Raw genomic sequence first — 22,891 nt, forward strand, 5'->3', positions numbered from 1 at the left:
ACAAATTAACTAGGAACTGGGGCTTTCGGGTCGACGCAGCCGCATCAAGAAAAATTGTTAGTGTAAATCATCTTTCAACGCTGTAGATCTCTTCGTCAAGGATCTTTTCTACAAACGACGACTCGGAAGATATTTTGTGTAACACCAAAGCAACTTCCGGCTAATGAGGACACGTCACTCATTCGGCTGAGGAAGAGGACCTGTGCAAAATTTTCTTGTTGTCCCATTTTTGTACAAATTAGACGGCAGAATCATGTCGAGCTCAGTCATATCGGTCATTTCTCGGTTTCTAGAGGAGTACACCACCACGACTCCCAACAAGCTGAAAGTGGTGGATGCATATTTGCTGTATATCCTGTTGACAGGAGCGCTGCAGTTCCTTTACTGTCTGCTCGTCGGCACTTTTCCTTTCAATAGCTTTTTGTCTGGCTTCATCTCATGTGTGGGCTCTTTCATTCTCGCAGGTAAATCTAAATATATATACATATGTAAATAATATAAAAATAGTTACTCAGTTAATGGTCCCTTTGACTTGTCAATGAACTGTACAATGGGACTGTTCCCGTCGGTCACTGGAGTTTTGACCCGTTAGTGAACGCGTGTGCTGTCACAAGCTAGCTAGTTAAGCCTCAGTTGACGCTTTAGGCACACCTAGCTAAAACTTATCTAACTTAGTCTAACCAGTTCAAAAGGCCAGCTGCGAACCCTACATCCATTCAATTTATGAACGTTTTTCTTTGTGTTTTTTTTAGATTGCATTACACTGTGCTACGGCGTTTTGTGGAGTATTTTGTTCACCCAGTTTTGATTAGACTAAATGATTAGAAACGCTTGCATACCATGCAATTTATAAAATATAATGCAATACAGTTCAACAGCTCCACAAACTCCACCCTCCAAAATGACCATAAAGTTGATTCAGTGCCTCTCCAATTGCAGTTTCGTTAAATACTGCATAATCCACATTAAATTAGGATTTGGATCAGTTTTAACTTTGTGTACCTCAGTATTTACCTGGAGAATAAGTGAGAATAGCATTTATCCTAAGTAGCATGAAAACTCTCTTACTCTGGGATCATATTGACATAACTAGATGAGTTGTGAACTTAAACAATAAACAGTTAACCAGGAGAGATTTAGCATTTGGGTTGATATGATGGTTATGATGTACGGTGCACTGAACTGCAGCGTCATTAATCTGGATAATTGTTTGGCTCAAAGATTATAATAAAATAGCTCATCAGAATTTCTGAGAGGACAAGATGACTCACAGACATTCAGTTTACACCAGAGAATGTTTGACCTTGATAAATAAGTTTACTGTTTATCATTAATTTTGATGATGATTTGTCAAACTGGATAATTCCTTTGTCCATTGACTGAGAAATTAATTAACTAATTGTTACAGCCCCACTGCACTGTAACTCTTGAATTTCTCCTCTGAGGATCAATAAAACATTATCTTATTTTAATATCAATCAATATAATATATTGTGTCAAATTTGAAGTCTGACTCCACTCAGGGAGAAGTTGTAATATTGAACTCCAACATAGCTCTAGGGACAATAAATAAGACACAATTACAGGCATCATCACAAATCTCCTTTCTTTTTTCTCCAGACTTTATCAGATTCAAACATACAGATGCACCATAATTCTTAAATTCAGAGCCAACCTGTGTATGAAAATGTAACCATAGCAACAATAGCAAATCTTTATTTTCAGTTCAGAAACCTAACTACCTAACTGTCTATATTAGTGCTGAAATCAATACATTTCAGGTTGAAAATTGATAAGTCTTCCCTTTTGTGATTAAAAGAAATGAATGAATTGATCATTTATTTATAGCTATAATGCCTTTAAGTATTTATTGGTGGGTGTAAGGAGCGCAAAACTAAAATTAAATCCTTTGTCTTTTGCTTTTTTCCACAGTGTGTCTTCGTATCCAGATCAACCCACAGAACAAAGGAGAGTTCCTGTCCATCTCCCCAGAGAGAGCTTTCGCTGACTTCCTATTCGCTCACACCGTCCTCCATCTGGTCGTGATGAACTTCATCGGTTGAAACAGACGTGCATCTGACTGACAGTGTCCTCTCAGAAGGTATATTTTTCACACATTTCACATCACAGTTTGTTTCTTTAAAAATGAATTTTTTGCTGAGAAACCATCTGTCACCGTGTAATTCAAACCACAGTGAGGGTACTCACACTTTAGCTTAGATTTCTTGATGTTTTTGTCACATCAATCATCCACTCAACATATTTTCTGTGCTTACTTTTTCTTCACTTCTGTACTTCTCAGAATGTGACTTTTCTGCAGCTTTTGGTTAAGATAACTTTCTTGAGCCTTGCCAGAGCCCACAAATCAATCAGGCCTGAACATTTATTTAATTTGCTGAAAACCAGAATAGTGGAAGAACACCACACAGTTTAAAGAATGTGTTTCTTTTTCCCAGTAGTACTGTTAGTATTTCTGAATACGACAAAATCTCTTTCTAAGGTAACGTTTGTGTGATGTGTATCAGTATTTATAGCGTAGCGTCTCTCAGTGGACAATAAATGGGAAATTTTATGAACTGATATGATGTTAAGTAGGCTTTTATATAGATATGTGTTTACTGTATTGGTTTATACTTGTAAAACAAGAAATATATCCTTGTCCTCTGGGTGTTCTTCAGTTGCATTAACCATTCTTGCCAGTTCATCACTTGATTCTCAGTGGAACAGCTCCAAATGTGATAAGATAGATTTAAGCCTTACTTCTCTGGGGAGATTCACATGATACCGCATATTGCTTTTGCTTTGCTAGTAAACAGCCTTATTGAATTTTTAGACTTGCGGGCATGTGGAAAGACCATAGTGCATCTTTTTGTTTCTTGGTTGCTTCTGAATAATGACTCCCATAACTTTAATGTCACTACTACTTCTTCTTTTTTTTTCTCCACAGCTCACAGCAAGCAAATTTATCAGAACTCTCCTTCAATACATGAGGCTACATCTGCTTTTGTGCCATTGATCTGGGGAGTCTCATCCCACTATCAACACTGAATTGGTCGCATCTTGTCATGTTTGATGCAATACAATTTTATTTTATTTTTTTTTTTTTTAAAGATAATGGGTTGATTTCTTTCATTTTTTTTATGTTGAAATTTGTAAAGCATTCCCTTTTGCACTGACAAGACGAAATAAAAACTGAATTGGAGACCTTGTGACTAATGAAGTGGTCCGTGGATGAAGCATTCCTTATTTCTTTTAGTTTTCAACAGCATTAGCCTTGTTTTCACACAGTGTAAGGTAAGTTAATAATATTTAAAGGCAATAAGAATATTGCATGTATTGAGTCTAAATACCCATGAAGAATATTTTTAAATATATCCTAATTCATTTCATTACCAAATTAAGAACACATTACATGAAACAATACCTCAAATAGACTGTGCTGAATCCCCTAACCCCACTTTAAAAGGGTGACCTCTTTATTACATCATCACATTCAGGAAGAATGGTTGTGCTGTGGTTGTGATTGGCTACATCAGGAGATTGTTACAGAAATTGAATGTTTAAATGTTGACAGGACATAAAAGAAAACTTGGTGAAAACTGCCAGGAAAGGGCTTCATCTCTTGAACGCTCACAGATTGCATCATTCGTAAAAAGTTGAACTGAGACTACAGTATATTCTGAGCCAGTGAGAGTGCTTCAGCTTGAGCAGCTGGCTTACTGCCTATCATGCTAACAGAGGGGAAAGCAAGAACATTACAGCCCAGAACAGTGAGACGCTTTGCTTCTGTTATTTGTTCTGGAATAACTGATAGAGTCAAAAACATTTCAGCTCAATTGCTTTAAACCGTGCAGAGCTGTGGGGTGTGGATGCGTGGGCCAGTTTGAACTGGATATGAAACTACCTTACACACTGAGATGAAAAATGGACTGAATCGTGTTGGCGTCCCAGGTCTCTCCTCAGTAAAGGTCAGATCTAAATCGGTTCCCACTGCTGATTTGAAAGCGGACAAAGAGGTAGTCCATCTACCTACTTCCATGTTCAATGGATAACATTAGCATCAGCCCTTTAGAAAATGAAATAGTGAGGGTGGGAACTGAGAGAATAGACTTATTGATAACCTTCTGTGTGACTGTTATTATCCTGCACACGGTAGGTAAGTGTAACCGAAAGCTACATATTGTCAGTGCTGGAAAACATTTTTAGCTGTTTCACTCAAATAGAAATATCAATACCACTCTTTAGAAATCCTCTTTTACAATCCACTTTTATAAAAGACTTGCATGCAACGTTACAATGATGAACAAACTAATTTGTTAGTTGATCTATAGTGTATATGACCAGTGGTGGAAGATATATTTATATCCTTGTCCTGCATTCAAAACCTTACTCAAGTAAATGGTAAAGTGTTACGTTGCATTAATATTTGCGTTGCATTTTACTGCTGTAGATATTTGAGGGTGAGCTCATTTAACTATATGCTGTTGGCTAGTTTAATCTACAGCAATGCATCAATGCAAGACCATCATATGTTAGGCTACTGTCCTGTGAGAACCACGTGCATCTAAAAAGTTTCATGAACTCAGAAAAACATCCCTGTTTTCAGCTTTATGACAATGCATTTCACAATTAATCCAAATTGTTTTTTCTGTAATAAGTAGTTTATTTAGTTGAATAAATAGATGAAGTTTCTGATCACATAAAGAAACACTTCGTCCTTCACTGCGTCGCACACATTCAAAATCACAAGAGTTGGGAGATACATGGCTTTCACTGGAAAGCAAGAAAAACTGTAATCTGAAAAGTTACTAGCAACAAATGCAGTGGAGTTAAAAGTACAATATTTGTCTTTGAGCTATAGTGGAGTAGAAGCGACAGTTGTATAAAATGAAAACACACAAGTAAAATACAAATACAAATTGGCCATTCTGCATGGTGACTACTTTAACTTTTGAGTATATTTTGATGCTAATATTTTTTAACTTTGAATGTAGGCCTTTTACTTCTAACAGAGCATTTATACACTGCAGTATTGGTCCTTTTCCACCACCACTTTTCCCTTCCTTGCACTGGAAGAAGAACAATCTCATTAACCAGCCTCCATTTAGAGAAACAACCTAGTGGGCAAAGTACTGATGTTGTGTTCAAACCACTGAACAACTTGTATTAGACCTTAGATAATAAAAACAAACATTAGGAGGCATCATGACACCATTTTGTTTGAGCAACATTGTATGCACTACCTTTTGAAACATTATGACATTTTAGAGCAGAAGCTTTCAGAAAAGTATTAAGAACGATGGCAGAGAAGCTGATAGAATACCTTTTCACTCTGACGTCTTAGTTATGCCCTGTGACACAGGGAGAAAAGTTCTAAATAGTTTGATGCAGCAGTTCACCAGAACAGAATCTATTTCAAGTCTCTTCCAATGGAGACAAACAGTTATGTAAACCAGTCTTACTGAAAGCTGAAAGGAAAGGTCACAACAGGATATTGGGATACCTCATCTGACTTCACTGGCTGGAAATAATTTTAAGTTTCGATTCTCGAATCTGCCCAAACAGTTGGTTTCAATTCTGAGTCCTGCCTGCATTTTTCCTGGAAATAGATGACCGTAAAAGGCTTTGTAGCCAAAGCATGAAGCAAGTAACTTGAGGGACATCCTCGACACCCTTCACAGAGCAGATTGAGAGGCTTGGAATAACTGTGTGTTAATTCAGTGGCTGAGGGGGCTGTGTGTAGAAGCTTAATCCAACAAATGAACATTGGACTAAATCCAAAGTTTTCCGGCGTCAAAATCAAATAATTTCATTGAAGGCTGCCAAATGAGTTCTCTGAATTCATGGAGGGAAAACACTCAGCATTTGGGTGTTTGCTAGAATATGTTATTGAAATATGGCTAACCCTGAAACAGACTAAAACAGACTAAAAATAACATGTTTAAACTTATAGGCCAAAACCTCCGTTAAAAGAATAGTTCTATGTTTTCAGAAATAAGAGTTAGGTGAGAAGACCGATAACACTCTTTTGTCTATTTGCAAAATGGTGCTAATATAGTATAGGTTAGAACACACCTTTATCGGTTTCTGAATTGAGTACAGAAAGCTAACTAAGGAAAAAGCTGTGGTTTTAAAAGATGTTATGTGTCTTTTTAAACTTGCAAATTTGTTAGCTTTAGTGGTGCTGTTGTTGTCCTTTATCTTTATGCTAACATGAGTTAAATAGCTGTTGGCTTCGTAGCTTCACGCAAATTATCATACAAGTAAGAGCATAAATCTTTTCATCTAACCTCAGCAAGAAAGCTCATAAGCAAAATGATGAACTGTTGCCCTTAGGTCTGAGAACGGAAATATCCTCTGGAGATGCTGAAGAATGGACTACAAAAGCTAATGAAAATGCAACAGTTTTTTTTTTTCAGTATTACTACTGTTCACACAATTTTGCATCATCTGGTAGTAAATTCAACCATATACCATCATGGTATGAGAAAAAAGGGAGAAGGAATACACTTTTTGCTTGTGTGGATTATTTATTTAAAATAAAGTCATATATAGGCAAATACTTAGGAACCCATGTCATTTTACATCAGTGCCATTGTGAGTACAGGTTGTTATGTGTGCTAAAAGTATTTCTTACTGTTAAAAACTAACTGACACCTACAGAGTTAACATGTGGAACATCTGGATCCAACTTATGGTCACATGACCAAGGGGGTCTGACTTTACACAGAGGAGCTAATTTTACTTGGTAACCCTCAAACTGACAGTGAAACATGACAAAGCTCTTCGTACTTCCACTGATCCTGTTACCTTGGATCCCAGGTAATAACTGTCATGACTGAGGTCCTTTGCCTACAAAGGTTACACAATAATTGATAAAAAGAAGAGTTCTTAGGATGATTCATATCTATTTTGCAGTCCCCTCACTTTATTGTTCCGCTTTGGGCAAATGCTGGTGTGACATTCTAATGCTTTACTTCTCTTTACTGTTTTATTACTTTTCTGTATTAATCATTTGCTGAAAACAGACTGCATTTTCTGCAGGAGGCTTTTGAGTTTTTTGAAATCTTCTAAGTGTCTGTACTGTTTGCCTCTGGGCAAAAGTACGTTTGATGTTTGTTTTGTCAAGCCTCCAAAGGCCTGTTGTATTTGTCCCCACAAATCTCTGTTATAGAGAGATAATCCAATTTTGCAATAAGATGTGTGGAGAGAGAAGTTAAAGTGAGAAAAGTGTTTTGTCAGAAAGGAAACTGAAACCATAAATGTGGTATTACTCAAGGCTATTTTCCATCATTCCCCAATAGTATAAGTATCCACTGTGGGTGACTGTTCTGCTCTGACTGCAACATGAGTGAAGGTTTAAGTTCAAGACAGTGTTCAATATTCACTCATCTCCACTTTCCCATCAGCCATCCTCTGCACGGTAACCACGGTGGGAGAGCTCACAGTCCTTGAGGGTGAATCACTCACAGTCCCATGTCACTATGACCCTCAGTACGCCGGCTATGTAAAATACTGGTGTCAGGGGAGTATGAGGGAGTTCTGCACCAGCTTAGCTCGAACAGATGACACTCGTTTGACCAATCGAGCTGAGGACAGGATGAGCATTTCTGACGACCCGGCCCAGCTTGTGTCCACTGTGACCATGAACAATCTGAAGGAGGCGGACTCTGGGTGGTACATGTGTGGCGTGGAGATAGGCAGCGGATGGACTGCGGATGTTGTCACTTTCACTTACATCAAGGTCATTCATGGTGAGTCATGGATTGAATTGATAAAGCTTGTGCATTACAAATGAAAATACTTACCACGATTTGATTGCCTTCCTGCAGGTATGTCAGTGGTGAACACCCAACTTAGTGGAGAAGAAGGGAGTAGTCTCACAGTTGAATGCCTCTACAGTGAGAGACACAGGTATATCACTTTTCCAATCATGATATTGCAACGTGTCAGTGAAGGTTCTCAGTCATCCAGGTCATGGTCTGACTACTGAGAATTTACTACTCGTGATATTGCAACTGTTTCAGTTTTACAGTATTTACAATCAGACCAAGTAGAATCCTCATTTGTACAATTCAACATTTATAGAGTCGCAAACCTGAGAAACATTGTTTGGCATCCTCAATGCAAGCTAAATTCTGACGGACAGTCAGTCTTCACTGACTCCCCTGTGACTGCTTGTCAACAGAGAAAGTGAGAAGAAGTGGTGTCGGAGCGGAGACTGGAGCTCCTGTCTGCTGACAGGTTCTGAAGGGAGCTACGAAGACCCTTCAGTGGCCATCAGCGATGACAGAACTAGGGCTTTCACAATAACCTTAAAGAAACTGCAGCTGAGAGATACTGGCTGGTACTGGTGCTGTGCAGGACAGCAGAAGATAGCTGTGCATGTGCTGGTCACACCTCGACCCACAACGGGTAGGTCGTTCTTAAGACTAAAAACAATCTAAGCTGAGGAGATATTCTTATTTGATTGATTACACAAGCTGCACAAGGCAAGATTTGTATTTGGAGCAGTATTATTTTGTCTTTTTTTTATTATTTATTATATACAAGTAAAAACAACATTGACATATATCTTTTTATTAGTCTATTTACACATCCACAGAGAAACATTAGCATTTATTTAAAATAGTGTTTCTGCCCGTTTGGTAAATGTAAGTCCACTGTTCACTCTCCTATCAGCTTTGTTTTTGGTTTCCAGTGCCTGATATAAATGCACATTATCTGCTAAATGTTCCACTATGATGACCAGCTACTCACTAACTTTGATAATCATGTTTACTGAGCATTTTCATGGAACACTGTCATCTGTTTTGGTTTGGAATACTATGAAATATAACAGTAAATCTGCAGGTTGTAAAATGCCCTAAAGTCAACATGAGGAGAGAGTCTACAGTCACAGTCATGCCTTTGTGAGGATGTACTTAGGCACAGCTAATATACTCATAGTTACAATGTTAACATGCTGATTTTTAGAAGTCATAATATTTCCCATGTTCACCATCTCTTATCATATTTGCTTACTGTCACTACACACAAGGATGAATGGGTGAATGAACGATAAAGGAAGAGTGCCAGGAAGGAAGTGTTTGGTAATGAAATGCTGGACAAAAATACATTTTGACCATATTTTGGTGCTAGATGAAAAGTCAGTGGATCATCAAAGTGATAAAAATTCAAACAAAGGATATTATATACTATCAATTTTTTTGACAATCCATGCAGTAGTAGCTGAGATTTTTCAGTCTGCACCAACAGACTGACTGAATAATATTGCCATCCCTAGAGTTTCAGTGCTAACATGACTACAAAAAATACATGTTTTTATTATTTCAGTCTGGGAAAACATCTTTTGGGAATCTGTTGATCCCAGCAGGTGGAATCCAAACCAATTAGTGCACTATGTGGGATTGAGCTAACTTGAATGCTGTTGAAGACTATTTTATACCAGGCATTGTAGGTATGAAAGGCGACACAATTTCATCGACTATGTGGCTTTTTCCCCACATCAGTTTGTGGCAGCTGAAATGAGAAGTACAGCTTTAAAAATCAATATGTATTTGTGACAGATGGCAGGGGCTCTTTGGTCTCCAGCTGTACAAAGTATCGATTATTACGAGTCACTCATCCAGAATATTGACATTATGAACTCTGTGGGTGTTGATACAGACTGTTTTGCTGATGATAGTACATCAATTCTCAGGTTTGTGTGTTACATATTTATCTTCAGCAGCAGAATCTGTGACATCTCCGCTTACACCAAGTCAATCTGTTGCACACCTATCTCCACCCAAATCCATCACCAAGGAGTCGTGGAACAGTCACAGGTAAGTACTTCTTTATGACTGTGCTTTAAACGTTTTACGGTATATAACGAAAACTTGCCCCTAAAATCTGTGTAACAGTGGTAGTTATATATATTACATTAACATTAAATTACACATAAGATTTCAGTGCCACTCCTTTACCGCACCCTCCATGTTTGATGACCAATTCAGCTCAGTCGAGCACAGATAATGATCAAACCTTTCTATCTGTCATCATCTTTGCCATCATATTACTGTGTGAGAACAGACGCAGGCTGAGCTGCTCTTGAAGCTGACCTATTCTGCTCAGATCACTGTCTGTTTGTGTCTGTGTTTCAGTCACATCTTGGAGTCTTTGCTGATGTGTACTACTTTGCTGCTCTTCATGGCCATAGCTATACTGGTGACAAAGTTGTGGAGACTTCACAGTAAGGCAATTTTCATTTTTTTAAATATTAAAATTTAAATATGGGTAGGATCATGCCACAGATCTTTTCTCTTGTAGATCTATGAAATACATGCATTAAATATATTTGGGTCAGGTATTTGCATTATTATCTGTGGCTTACAGAACCCCAATATCCATTTCTGGGGTTAAGGAGGGGAAAGCAAGAATCAATGTAAGTCTCCATGAAAGTATGTGTCACTTCAATTTAAACTATTTTAAAATAGCCACTATTGTTAAGGATATACTTTAGAGATTATCATACTCATTTTCCTTTCTGTCTCCCACAGACAAACTCATTCGGTGTAGGTGACCTGTGAAATGCTGCTGCTGGTGTTACTAGGATGGCACAAATTTACTGAGCTCATTCAGTCCAGCGTTGAATGTTACTCTTGAATGTAATTTTTATGTTAGTTCACTGCACAGAAGACATGCTTTATTTGTAGTGTTTTCTGTGTAATGTCTTCCGTATGTGACTAGTATAAATTGATAATCTTAAAGAGTTGATTTTTCCTGTACGGATGTAACAAGTTAACAAAATAAAAACATGCAGTCTTCTATTTGATTGAGTCAAAAGTAATGTCGTAACTACTACTAAGTTATATCTTCTTCACTGTCCTTTTTTTGTCCCATTCCAGTATTGTAGCCTGAGTATATTTATTTATATTTCTATTTTCAAGATAAACAGTACATATTTGATTTATTATTTCTGATGCAGATTTTTATTTATATGTAAATATAAGAAATCACGCTTCCATTATCTATGTTCTATGAAAAGATCGCTTTGTTTATACTGATTATAGGGAATATAGAGACAATGTTTGTTATTGTTATTTGAATTAAATTTGCAATAACTAATGTAACTAATTTTTGGCCAGTTGAGGGCAGCAGAAACAAGCAGACACAAGTGACCTATCACCTTTTCATTTTACTCTCTTCCTGAGGAGTCATCTCTCCCTGATGAATGTAATTCCAGTATTGTCAGTTTTTCTTTAAGCTGTGTTCTGGTTTACAGCAATTCCTGAAGGAGTCTAATGCATTCCCATGTTAGTATAATGTTGACGCTCAAACTATTATTTAGTGTCTGAAAGACCACTTGGGCACATTACATTTGGGCATAAAAAATTTCAGGTTTAGGAAAAGATTGATCATATTTGGCTTCACATGGGACACTGACTCCAGTCTCCTGTGCGTGAAACATCACTCAAACCTTGACCTTCACTGATCTTGGGATTTTCTAGCTTTGGTAATTACGTCACATTGTTCACATTGATTCTCTGAAGGGAACCTTCTGCATCTTCTTGTTCAAGAAGACATGACAAAATGGCAGTAATGGCATATTTGATGAGACAAGACTGAAATATCTTGCTGGTGTAAAATGTAGTTGCTAGCTTGTTTCTAGTTTCTAGCTTCTACTTTAAACATCTAAGGCCAAAAACAATATCATATAAGAGCAGCGAGACTGAGCCAAAACCAAAAATGAAACTCCACACAGCAGGCAATCTTATATAAGATTTTCACTCTGCATCACCTGGGTCATGGATTCACAATCTCTGCCACCAGAGGCACATTGTGAATGAAGAGGTGACTTCACACATGGTTACGACAAATACATGAGGGTCCATCAGCAGGACAGCCTGGACAATAATTAAAGATTCCTATCAAATCATGTGTCTCTAATCCAGTGTTTCCCAGTCCTGGTCCTGGTTTTCCTGTTCCAATGATCCTGATTCTGATCAATGCCTTAATATCAAGCTTTTGCAGAGCTGAATGACAAGCTGATTGTGTGAATGAGAAGACGGAGACATCTAAAACATACAGACCAGGGGGTTCCCAGGACAGAGACTGATAGGGTATCAGATGCAGCTGGAGTGTTTCAGGTTCGAGTCCCAGTGTAAGTTGCCATGTTCTCCCTGTGCCTTTGTGGGTTTTCTCTTGGTACTCCGGCTTGCTCCCAATATCTCCAAAACACTATTTAGGCATGTGTGTATGATTGTCTGTTTCAGCACTGCCATTGACTGGCAACCACTGAAGACCACTGTGGTTTAGGTTATCACCAGGACTGCATGTAAAGTCAGATTTCAAAGTGTCAAAAATTCACTGATCAACAAGAAATTTTAAGAATTTGTGTACTTCATCAAGACAATATCGAGGGGGGGCATAAGTTGATTATAGTCTCATTATCTAAACTCCTGGCTACTGCCCTGCTCAGGAGTCCACATATCGATATTATGTATTTTATTTTGTTCTGTATGAACAGTTAACACCAGCCATGCTATTCAAGAAACAATGTACCCTTCAGTTCTAATGAAAGCAATGGCCATATGACTGGGCTCTGTTAAACATGGATGCAGATAAGATGGTTGGAGTTGATGCCAGTTCCAACTTTCTCTTTGTTGCCTCTGACTGTTTCAAAAAATTAAAGCTGATTTTAATGATGCAATATGGGTCTACAATGAAGACTCATAGGACAGGAGTACAGTGACAGTACTGAACTAGACTGCTGTGTTATTTCATAAGAAGATAATGAGATGGCTAATTAACACATTTAGGAATGGATACAATCTGTCTGACTTGAGTTGTGCAAGCAAATTCAGACAATTGTTATGAGCCATATTTATTTTATGAAAGAAGTTAGCAAATGAAGACAGAAACCATTAGATGAAGTTCCCAAATGAACTCTAAAAAGAGAACAGTTCTACATTTCATGCTTGAGCTGTCTGTTGTCTGTGATTCTCAAACGACGTGTTAGAATTATAAATTGTATAAGCTCGTGAGATGACCAAAACAGCAGTATAACCAACTAATTCTTGGATTTCTTAGGACAACTTGCCTTCATGTGTGTAAAGACCATTTTCATGTTTGTGAATTTGGAAAAAATAAAATTTCAAGGACTGAGTGTACCTTTGTGGTGTCATGTAATAGTTAAAGGTATAACAAGAGCAACAGCATAAAAATGTTCTTCAGGCTACCACTGGATCATTAGCCATGCTGTCTGGGTAGGAATTTTTCTTTTATTTCATTCACATAAAATGAAACTTTCTATGGCTGTAATGACTATTTACATTGTCCAGCTGGAAACATTATCATTTAAAATGTCCTGGAAGTTGTGAATCTTCTATTCTTTCATCTTCATTAATAATTAAATACTTAGTCATTTTTCATTTTTAATAAAATAAAAGATTTGCAGTTATACTGGTAGGCTTATATGGTAAAAGTCTTACTTTCATACAAGTTTTATTATGTAAATAAAGATGAAATGAAAAAATACTGTATAACTAGTCTATACCTATCTACTGCTTGTGTACCATGATTTGATGATATTACTGTATACAATCTGCAATATCATGTCTTTTTTTAAAAAGTCTTATGGTTTCTAGTTTTATTTTTTTAACTTAATAATTTTTTTGTCTGATATCAGATAGACGTGTCAACTTGTTGCACCGTTTTCATATTTAGAATTGAGAATGAGCCAGTTTGTGAAGTGGGCAGATTTGAACGTCTGGATCCAGGCTATTCAATATTTAGAAACTATTCATTTCTGTTCCTCTTGTCTAGGTTTAACACTGTCTGGATGTTACAGGGACACTGTCATTAATCTAAAAGCGTTTCAAGTGGATTCGTTTCTGCCACTAGATGGAGGTCAACCCTGTATGAAATATGTTCTTTCTGTTATATATTGCTGATGTGAATGCGTATCTATTCATGCACAAAACAACTGCTCCTTTGTTCCTGAGCAATACCACAGACATTCCATGGAAAAAGTAAAGAAAAGCATGTTTCCTCTCACCACGAAAAACAGAGGACTTACATTACATTACATTTTTGTGACAGTTTCCTTGAGTCTTGCCATTTACGAACATCAAAAATCAATACATTTGTACTCACTTCATGCAGCTGCTACAGATAATAATAATAAAGGGAAACATGGAGACCAGGATGAAGAACAAGCGACTCTTCTATACCCTGTGACAGTTGTCATGAAGGCCAAGTGGTGCACCAGCATGCATAGCCCTCATTAAATACTGCATTGTTGTTCTTCCAGACCCAAGTGGACAGGAGGATGAGGATGCCTCTTAATTAGGATAAAATAACTTAATATTCATGAATGTACCCAAAAGCTTGAGATACAGATCCAATACTACTGCTTTGGGGACAGTATGCCCTGTCCATAATCCAATTAAAAACCTTTATAATAGCAGCATATAACAGCTGTTACCTTGATTTTATTTGACAAAAATACTTGTTCATGCGTATTCATGTTCAACACATCATAAAATACGAGTTCATAATTATCAGTGATCATTCATCACCCATGAATTCATGCTCTAATTATGACAAAATTTCACAAAAATATCTAATATGATAAAACAATGAAGTGAAGCAATTTCCTATGTGTAAAGGGTCAAAGGTCAACTTCACTGTGACATCATAATATTTTCTGTCTGTTATTCAACAGCATAACTCAGGAACTGAAGCAAAGACTGACCATATTTCGCATGTGTTCAGATACTAAATTGGCAACAATAATCTTGGGTGTCCACCTTTAAACTGTGCTGATCCATGTTTTTTAATTTAGAGCAGTTTGTGTTTTGTCACAATCAGCTTTGTTGGATAAACATGTGGACACATAAAAGGAACTGGACAGTTTTTTGCTTCTCTCAGTGAACTTTCAGACTGTAGGTATGCAGTGTAAGTCCATCACAAACTCGGTGGTTTTACTAATATTAAGCCTGATTGTTGTTGCACCATGGGATGAAGCTCTCCATCAGTCCTCTGTAATCCTCTGTAACAGGAGGCTCTAAGTGAAGACAGCATGTTTCTCACTGGACAGAAGTGGATGTAAGCTATAGCGGAGGCATACTGTGAGGAAGTAATTCTAGTTTTATACTCTGTCTTGGTTCAGTTACTCTATCACAGGTCTATAAGCTGTGTGGAAAACTGGGCAGAATTTCTTGCTGTGTTTCTATAGTAACAGCATTAAAAAACAAAAACAAACAAAATGAAATGGTACCTCTTTGCCAGATCTTGCACAACCATAAGATCCACTGTGACTTACCAGAGTGCCTCCCAGCTCAGAGAGCATGACAAGGCTGCAAATGAAGGGCACAAACCTCTCGTGCTCTGGTGCTGCAGATATGAAGCCCAAAGCATACTGTACATCACTGTTAAAGGTCTTCACACCACACATCACATTAAACCTGCTATAGAATTAAATTCTTTACCCCTCAACAGTTATCTAATTTAACTGTTACATAATCCAGCTATTAACAATTTCCACAATAGGGTTTAGATTAGATTAGAGTCAACTTTATTGTGATTACACATGTAACAAGTACAAGGCAACGAAATGCAGTTAGCATCCAACCAGCAAGTACAGAGATATAACATATATATATATATATATTTTCAGATGATATATACATTTATATATTTGTAAATAGATAAGTATATATATTTTTATGGTATAGTTAGCTCCTTTCTGAAAAAGAAAATGTTTTCATGAATATACTACAGCAGAATGATAAAATAAAAACCAGTGAGTCAGTGGAACATCACGAAAGGATGATTTACTCAACCCAAACTGAGTCCAGCAAGCAGTGAAATCATATTGTTTGTGTAAAGGGAAACATAAAGCCTAAGCCTAACTGTCATATATGAAACCAAGAGTCATACAATGTCACTATGATGTATTATAATATCAGAACTATTAAATTCTTGAGCATGACAGTTTGTTCTTAGTGTTGGAAACAGTAGTTTAACAACAACAACAACAACAAAACAATCTCTCGTCAAAAGCGTGGTCTTTCAGCTTGAGAGCATTACTCATTGATTTCACATCCCCACAAAATCCTGCCCTCACACTCAATTAGCTTCTGCTTGCGCTCTGATTTGTTCTGCTCCTGTTCGAAATGTATGCTTTCACTCACATATATTGTTGCTTGCACAGATTTTCTGTGCTCCACATTCTGCCCTTCTCCTCACACTCAAGATTTTCTTCTTTGCTCTCAGTCTTGCTCTCAGAACTTGCATCCCTTACTGTCAGTTACTCTTTAACTGGGTTCATCCATTTCCACCCTCCATGCTCTAAGAAGTAAAGCACGCTCACCCACGGCATGGCAGAAATCATTACACTGGTCAACATCACACCTGGCAGCCTATTTGGACTGTTTGGCAGGGTTATTGTACAGAAAAGGCAAGAACGGAGTAGAAACCTAAGAGGAGATGTTTCGTAAGTGCACAGAAGCAGCGAGAGTGCGAGCAGAAGGGCTGAAGCTGGAGCGAATCTGTGCGAGCAGCAATATATCTGAGTGCAAGCATGCAGTGCGAGCAGAACAAATCTAAGCACAAGAAGGGGCAATTTGAGTGCGAGGGCAGGGTTTTGAGGGACGTACAAATCAATGAGTCACGCTCTCAAAATGAAAGACCACGCTCTTCAATAAAGACAGGAACAAATTTCCATACTGGAATAAGCTAGCAAATGGTCCTTGGATAAAGATTTCTTTGTGTTTGTGTGTGTGCGTGTGTGTGTGTGTGTGTGTGAGTATGTATTATCTCTTACAGTCTTAGAGTTTAAAGTTAAAAATGTTAGTTCTGACAGAGATCATAAACCACAAAAGCTTGTGCAATAATTTTGTGCTGTTTCAACTTATAAAATGTTCAGCTTTTTCCTTAAATATGCACTTTAGCTTAATGATTAGTCCAAATTTGTTCAAAGTCTTCTTTTAATTCTTAAAGGTGATAGAAACTGAACTCAATACCAATACCAACCTTTGTCGTGGTTTGCAGTGTTTTCATTGCTCACCCAACAACCATGACTTATCTTAAAATGGATACACATAGCACGTCTCCATCATACATGTTTTCCTCCACCATAAAAGGAAGGGTCTCAGAAGAGTTTTAATTCTTAAACAATGTCTGCTAATGTGCTGATTGTGTTACTTTGTAAACTTAATGCAATGAGCTGATTGAATTTTCATCTAACTCATCACTTAAAGTTTTAAGAACTATCAGAACTAAGAACTGCAACGTTTGTGTGTTTGTGAGTTCTGGTCTTAAAAGATAAACTGGAAATTTTAGGTGTAATTAATAAGAAATGAAAGTTGTATCTATTTATGTTAGGTTAATGAAGAAAGAGCAGCTGATTCCAATAAATTCCTGTATGATATTTTTTAGAGTGGAGTGGCATAAGATGCACTTTACTTATATTTAATGTTAAGCTGTTAAGCAAAAATATTAAGCACATTTTTGCCTTGGTTGCATTCTAATACAAATATGACTATAATATATTACACACATTCCTTTTGCTTTTTCATTTAATTGAGGTTCAGTTGGATTCCTTATACAGCAGCAGAATAACTGCTTCTTACGGTCATGGAAAATGCCAGATGAAACTGTTTTGACCATTTACTGATGGGGCTACGTCAGGGTTCAGCTCCTTCAACAATGAGGATTGTGATTTTAAATGTCATTGCCAGCGTGAAGCAGCATTCCAGCAATGTGCTCCAACTGGGTCAAGAAGCATTGTGCTCCCATCGTCTGCACAAAATGCAGAACGATAACAATGGCCAGTGAGCATGGAAGCCTATCATATGACATCATCATATAGACCTCCTCTGCTTTCCTGAAATATTATAACGACTGAAATATTCACCATCTGTAATCCATAATTTGGCAGTTTTCTTACACATCGGCACACATGAACATCAAAATACAGTTTCTGAAATGTTTGGCCCTAGTTCTCATTTTAGCAGGCACGCAATACACAAATTGGAACTTAATTGAATAAAACATCAACTTTTCAAATGAGATGCTTCTGCAATCTTGTTGGAAAAAAAATACTGCTGAACTACTTTCAAAAGTGAAAAGCTGAATGCTGGCACACAGCTGTGCCCCATAGTCCCAGACAGAAAAACACCCGAAAAACAATGCTGCAGTTGATATCTATTTGCTTGACTGAGTAGTGCCCTTGAATAGCATAAATCAATTACTTGAGAAATGTTTATTAGACTTTGAAAATACTGAGAGATTACTGTCAGCCTTAGAGTTTGACTTTGGCAAGTTTGATCTAAATCCTAATAACAATAATGTCTGATTTCAGAATCCTATCAAATATATATGAATGCCTGATCTTGGTTATTTGCATATAAAAACCTTTCTGCTCCAGACAGAAGATAAACTTTCTGAAGACTGTGTACTGCAGACATATGTCACAGCTAAAGTGCTAAAATATTTTGTATTGTGGAATAAATTATTAGATTAACGTGAAAAGTAGTTCATTATTCAGAACAAAAGCATGATGTTCAAGCTATATATTCACCATATGTCTTCAAAACATACTTTTACAATATCACTGAACATATCTTACTGAAGTTTTGCATATATTTTCAGTGGAGTCTTGTGTGCTTATTAGGGAAAAGGTCATCATGTTCACTCTAAATTTCCCCTTGGTGATTGTGTGGTTGTCTGTCTTTGTGTATCAGCCCTGCGATTGACCCCAGTACCCCCCCCCCCCCATCCCCCCGCAACCCTGATGGCTAAGCGATACAGAAAATGGATGGATGGACCTGTAGCCCCTTCAGAAGAGAAGAAACTGAAGAAAACAGAAGCACACGTTGGGATCAATATCTATTTCATGCTTCTGTAGTACCACTGACACTGTACAATTTATTGCTGCAACAACTCAGTTTTGACCTAAGTGTATAAGTGGACGTTAAGGTAAGGTTAACACTGATTATATGCTGATTATACACATACAAGAAAATAACAGAGTAATTTTAAAATGAGAACAGCTGCAAGCCAGAGGGGGCCTAATGTTTTCTAAGACAATGCACTTTCTGCAGTGCTCTTGGTTCACTGTCTAAATGCAAAACTACAGTGCAACACATCAGAAGAACTTTCTATGATTATAGAACAATGCATTATAAAACAATGTTCTGCCTATGATGATTAAATACCATATGCATTTATATCACTGAAAGATTCACCACCCACTCCCTCTGCCTCCACAGCCTGAGGGATGCTAGCACTGTATAGGGCTTTCACACTGTTGAAAAATTACATGATCATGTAAACTGTGCATCCTTCAAAGCAGGCCAACAATGCAGTTAAATGCTTTAAGACTTTATGCCCAAATTCAATGTAAGGGTCAAACATACAAAATAGTTCACTGGTTTTCATTCGGGTGGATTATCTTAATGAGATGAGTGGGTGTGAGATGCCAAAACATTATGAAAGTGTTGTTGTTTTTCTGTTATTTAATGCTAATGCCCGTATTGAGGGACATGGTGCTCTACAAAATGAAACAGTTCATCTCCGGTTCTTATGAAACCTTTTCAAGTCTCATAACAATTACAGAAACTGAAAAAGCTGTATAATTCATCAAAAACACTTCCTAAAAAAAAAAAAAGAAAAAATTTATTCATAAACTGTACCTCTGGTATTTTTCAGTGTGGACCCTATTTTCACATATTTGTGCATCTAAGTGGCTAATGGCGACAGCAATATTTTTTAAAATTAGTTAAACTCTTCCAGGAAATTCTCTCTCCCTCTTGTACCCATTAGTCCCTTAATCACAAAAACATGGGAAAATGCGGTCCTGGTTGTAAAATACTAAAGATGTCCTTTGACAATAGCAATATATATGGTACCAGACTAAATATATTCACCTTTATATGGATTATGTCTATTGCCATGACTATTCACTGTTCAGTGACTTGTTACTTAGCAGCTATCAGAGGTGGTGCCAAGGCCTGTAATCCCACACAGCCGTTCACATTTCACTATATGACATTGGCCTGCTGAGGGATGATGGGAAGGAAGCAGCCACTGTGACGGTGAGGGATGAAGGATATGCAATGGTGCTAGAATATCATTTCTGTCATTGTCACAAAGACAGCTACAGGTTTCACCAATGCTTTATTTATAGTCTATACTGACAACCGTGAATCATCAGTTTCATACTCTACATGCAATACTTTACATATACCAGACTTATGGACTCGGGTTGTTATAAGCCCTATTACATTATATTACATAGAACAACCCAATTATCACAAATTTGATAACTTTAGAAAAAACAAAAACAACAACAAATCTTTAGCTCAACTTTTAGTTGGACTTTAACACCAATGACTTGTGACTGTACTTGAACTTGAGCCAAGTCAAAGTTGGTACTTGATAATATATTTTTCCTCAGTGCCAAAGATTAAGAAGTATGCTATTTAAAAAGCGCGCCACCAATGTATTATTTCTTTGCATTTCCAACTCATTTTCAATTTATGTTAACACCCCGGGTCAAAATATGCCATTTCCACTTGCTGAGTTAATCTCAGAGGGCTAGCCGACACACTGCTGGGTAAATTTTTGTCACATTAAAAAAACAAAAGCTGAGAGTCTCTACTGTGTTTTGGCGTCATTGATGATCTGTCTTATGGTATGTCTGTGTCAGAGTCAAAAACATACAGGGACAGGGACTTCATGGTGCCTTGAGGTGCAAAATGTAAGTAAACCACCTCAAGAAAAAACAAATTGCTGTTTGCAAAATTGGGAATCACAAATTACAGAGAGATATGGAACAACTTTGTTCAGCAGTTGAAATTGCACAGAGAATTACTTTATGATTTTTGAAAACAGCATAAATCAAAATCAGAGTATATTTACGGTATATGTAATATACAATAAACATTTAGTCTGCAGTTTTATGATTGTGTGAACACTGTAAGATTTCAGCAACGTGTTCTTTTTGTTTTCCACCAAATACTGTTTTCCACAGGTGACCAATTACTGTGATGGTGGTGTTGAATAGAACTCTGATAAGAAAGCACAACAGAACAAAATGAAGATGCTGTGTGGAAATCACGTAAGACACTCAAGTTCAACATGATTCACTGACAGTTTTTTTTCCCTCTGCAGGACTCCTGTTGGCTGTCTGTGAGGGAAAAAGGGGAAAGCTTTCTAAGATTTTCATAACTTTGACAGAATGATGAGCTTTCAATCACGTAATCCTGGGCAGAAAATTAAATCCTGTTCATTTATACCCCAAATAAAAAAGCATGATTCTGCATAACATTATATATATACATACACACACACATTTTGAGTCCACTCTTGCCACATTCTCTGCATGTGCACATAATCATCCAACTCTTCAGATGCCTGCTCTGATATGTCTTGTAAAACATATAAACATAATTTTAGTATGATTCAACATACCATCAAATCTGCCCCAATCTAAAACAAAAATGCAAGAATGACATCTGTTCCCAAAGCCAGTGACACGTAACATTAGGAAGAAATTTGTATGAATCCTTCTTCTGGGAAAATCCATTGTAGAGGCTACACAGAAACGCATCAATAATTCAGTTCCAGAATCTCATATTTGACCTCATAAGAAAATTCATTCCCTCGTGTTGAACCAAGTTCGACGAGAGATGAGAACTGATACTTGAAAGAAAGTGGATGGGTAAAAAAAAGGAAGACAGAAAAAAAGAACAGCATCAGTATGAAAACCACAAGGTCTCACTCTTCTCTGCTGCATCTTCACTCTACATGTTGATTGATGGGATCACAGGCAACCTCCACTGTAAAAAGAAAAACCTAAACCTCATTTGTACAATATCCAAGCAATATATATATATATAGACAGAGATAAGCATCCAGTTTCTATGTTGTGTGATGTGTTGTATTATGATTGTACAGTGTTGCTAGATTTGTTATACATTGTCTTACTTCCTTTTCTCAATGAAAAAGACAGCTGTCCTTGAACAATTTTAATACACCAAACCACAACTGTATCCTACAAGCACATAACACATATATAGATTTTGAAAACAAACATCTTCTCCAGAATCTCAGAATATTTCATCTGTACCCATAGACGTGTTCCTGTATCAGTGAATAATCCACTTACTGGTCATATCCTATAAACCTATGTGGCATTACACAGTGCATTTTGGAAAAGATAAAACACATGTTGTGCTTCTTAGTGGGGTACTCTTAGCAGCTGCAAGACTTTAAATCCTTGATTTTCACATCAATGCTTCAGTTGGTGTTATCTTTGCATAATTTTCTGGCTGTTCAATCAATTATAGAGGTCTTTAATCAACAGTAAATGCCTGCAGGTACACTGGCAGGGATTTCTGAAAATAATAGAGTGATTAGAGGAGGTGCACCATGTATGAAAAAAGAAACAACGGTTTAGTGCACTCACTGTGTTTTCAGTGATAGAGGAGACACACCTCAAAATGATAATCAAGTTGTTAGTCTCACCATAAACTGGACATTGTAAGCCATTGTGCCCATGACAACCATTGTAAGCAAGACTTTGCGGGACATAGCACAGTCTGAAAACTGTATCACAGAGGACAAAAGAAATCCATTTGCTTCATAGGACAACTGGAATAAGAATATTTCACATTTCATTGTGTGAGATAGGCTGTACAGTACATCTCCAGCTGTGATAAGGAGCTGTTGTGATGGGCTTCGGTCAGGTCTGTTCTTTATATTTTTTTTCAATAAATGGCAAATGTTCTAATTTTGTCCCTGGTATTAGTTCAGCTGCTGGGAAGCTGCTGTTGTTCAGCCTGTACATACAGTGTCAGCTGAAACTCCCTGCCAAGCTTTTACAGCAATGTCATTC

At 37.2% G+C, this 22,891-nt stretch overlaps 2 protein-coding genes across 3 annotated transcripts; both read left to right on the forward strand.

Moving 5' to 3' along the window:
• Positions 1–142: 142 nt before the first annotated feature.
• Positions 143–3,202, forward strand: dad1 (defender against cell death 1). The gene is made up of 3 exons (XM_046408305.1): positions 143–464; positions 1,933–2,101; positions 2,948–3,202. The coding sequence occupies exons 1-2, from the start codon at positions 254–256 to the stop codon at positions 2,061–2,063; spliced, it is 342 nt and encodes a 113-aa protein (XP_046264261.1). The 5' UTR covers positions 143–253; the 3' UTR covers positions 2,064–2,101; positions 2,948–3,202.
• Positions 3,203–6,690: 3,488 nt separating this feature from the next.
• On the forward strand, positions 6,691–10,774 carry pigr (polymeric immunoglobulin receptor). Of its 2 annotated transcripts, none has more exons than XM_046409567.1 (8): positions 6,691–6,822; positions 7,410–7,754; positions 7,833–7,914; positions 8,189–8,415; positions 9,704–9,827; positions 10,146–10,234; positions 10,378–10,426; positions 10,542–10,774. In XM_046409567.1, exons 1-8 carry the CDS (start codon positions 6,774–6,776, stop codon positions 10,558–10,560), a joined length of 984 nt encoding a protein of 327 aa, XP_046265523.1. In that variant the 5' UTR covers positions 6,691–6,773; the 3' UTR covers positions 10,561–10,774. The 2 variants fall into 2 exon arrangements, with proteins under 2 accessions (XP_046265523.1, XP_046265524.1); XM_046409568.1 differs by having other exon boundaries at positions 9,731–9,827; positions 10,542–10,770.
• The last annotated feature ends 12,117 nt before the right edge of the window (positions 10,775–22,891 follow it).

This window comes from Scatophagus argus, chromosome 13 (genome assembly GCF_020382885.2).
Source record: "Scatophagus argus isolate fScaArg1 chromosome 13, fScaArg1.pri, whole genome shotgun sequence".
NCBI classification, from domain to species: domain Eukaryota; kingdom Metazoa; phylum Chordata; class Actinopteri; family Scatophagidae; genus Scatophagus; species Scatophagus argus.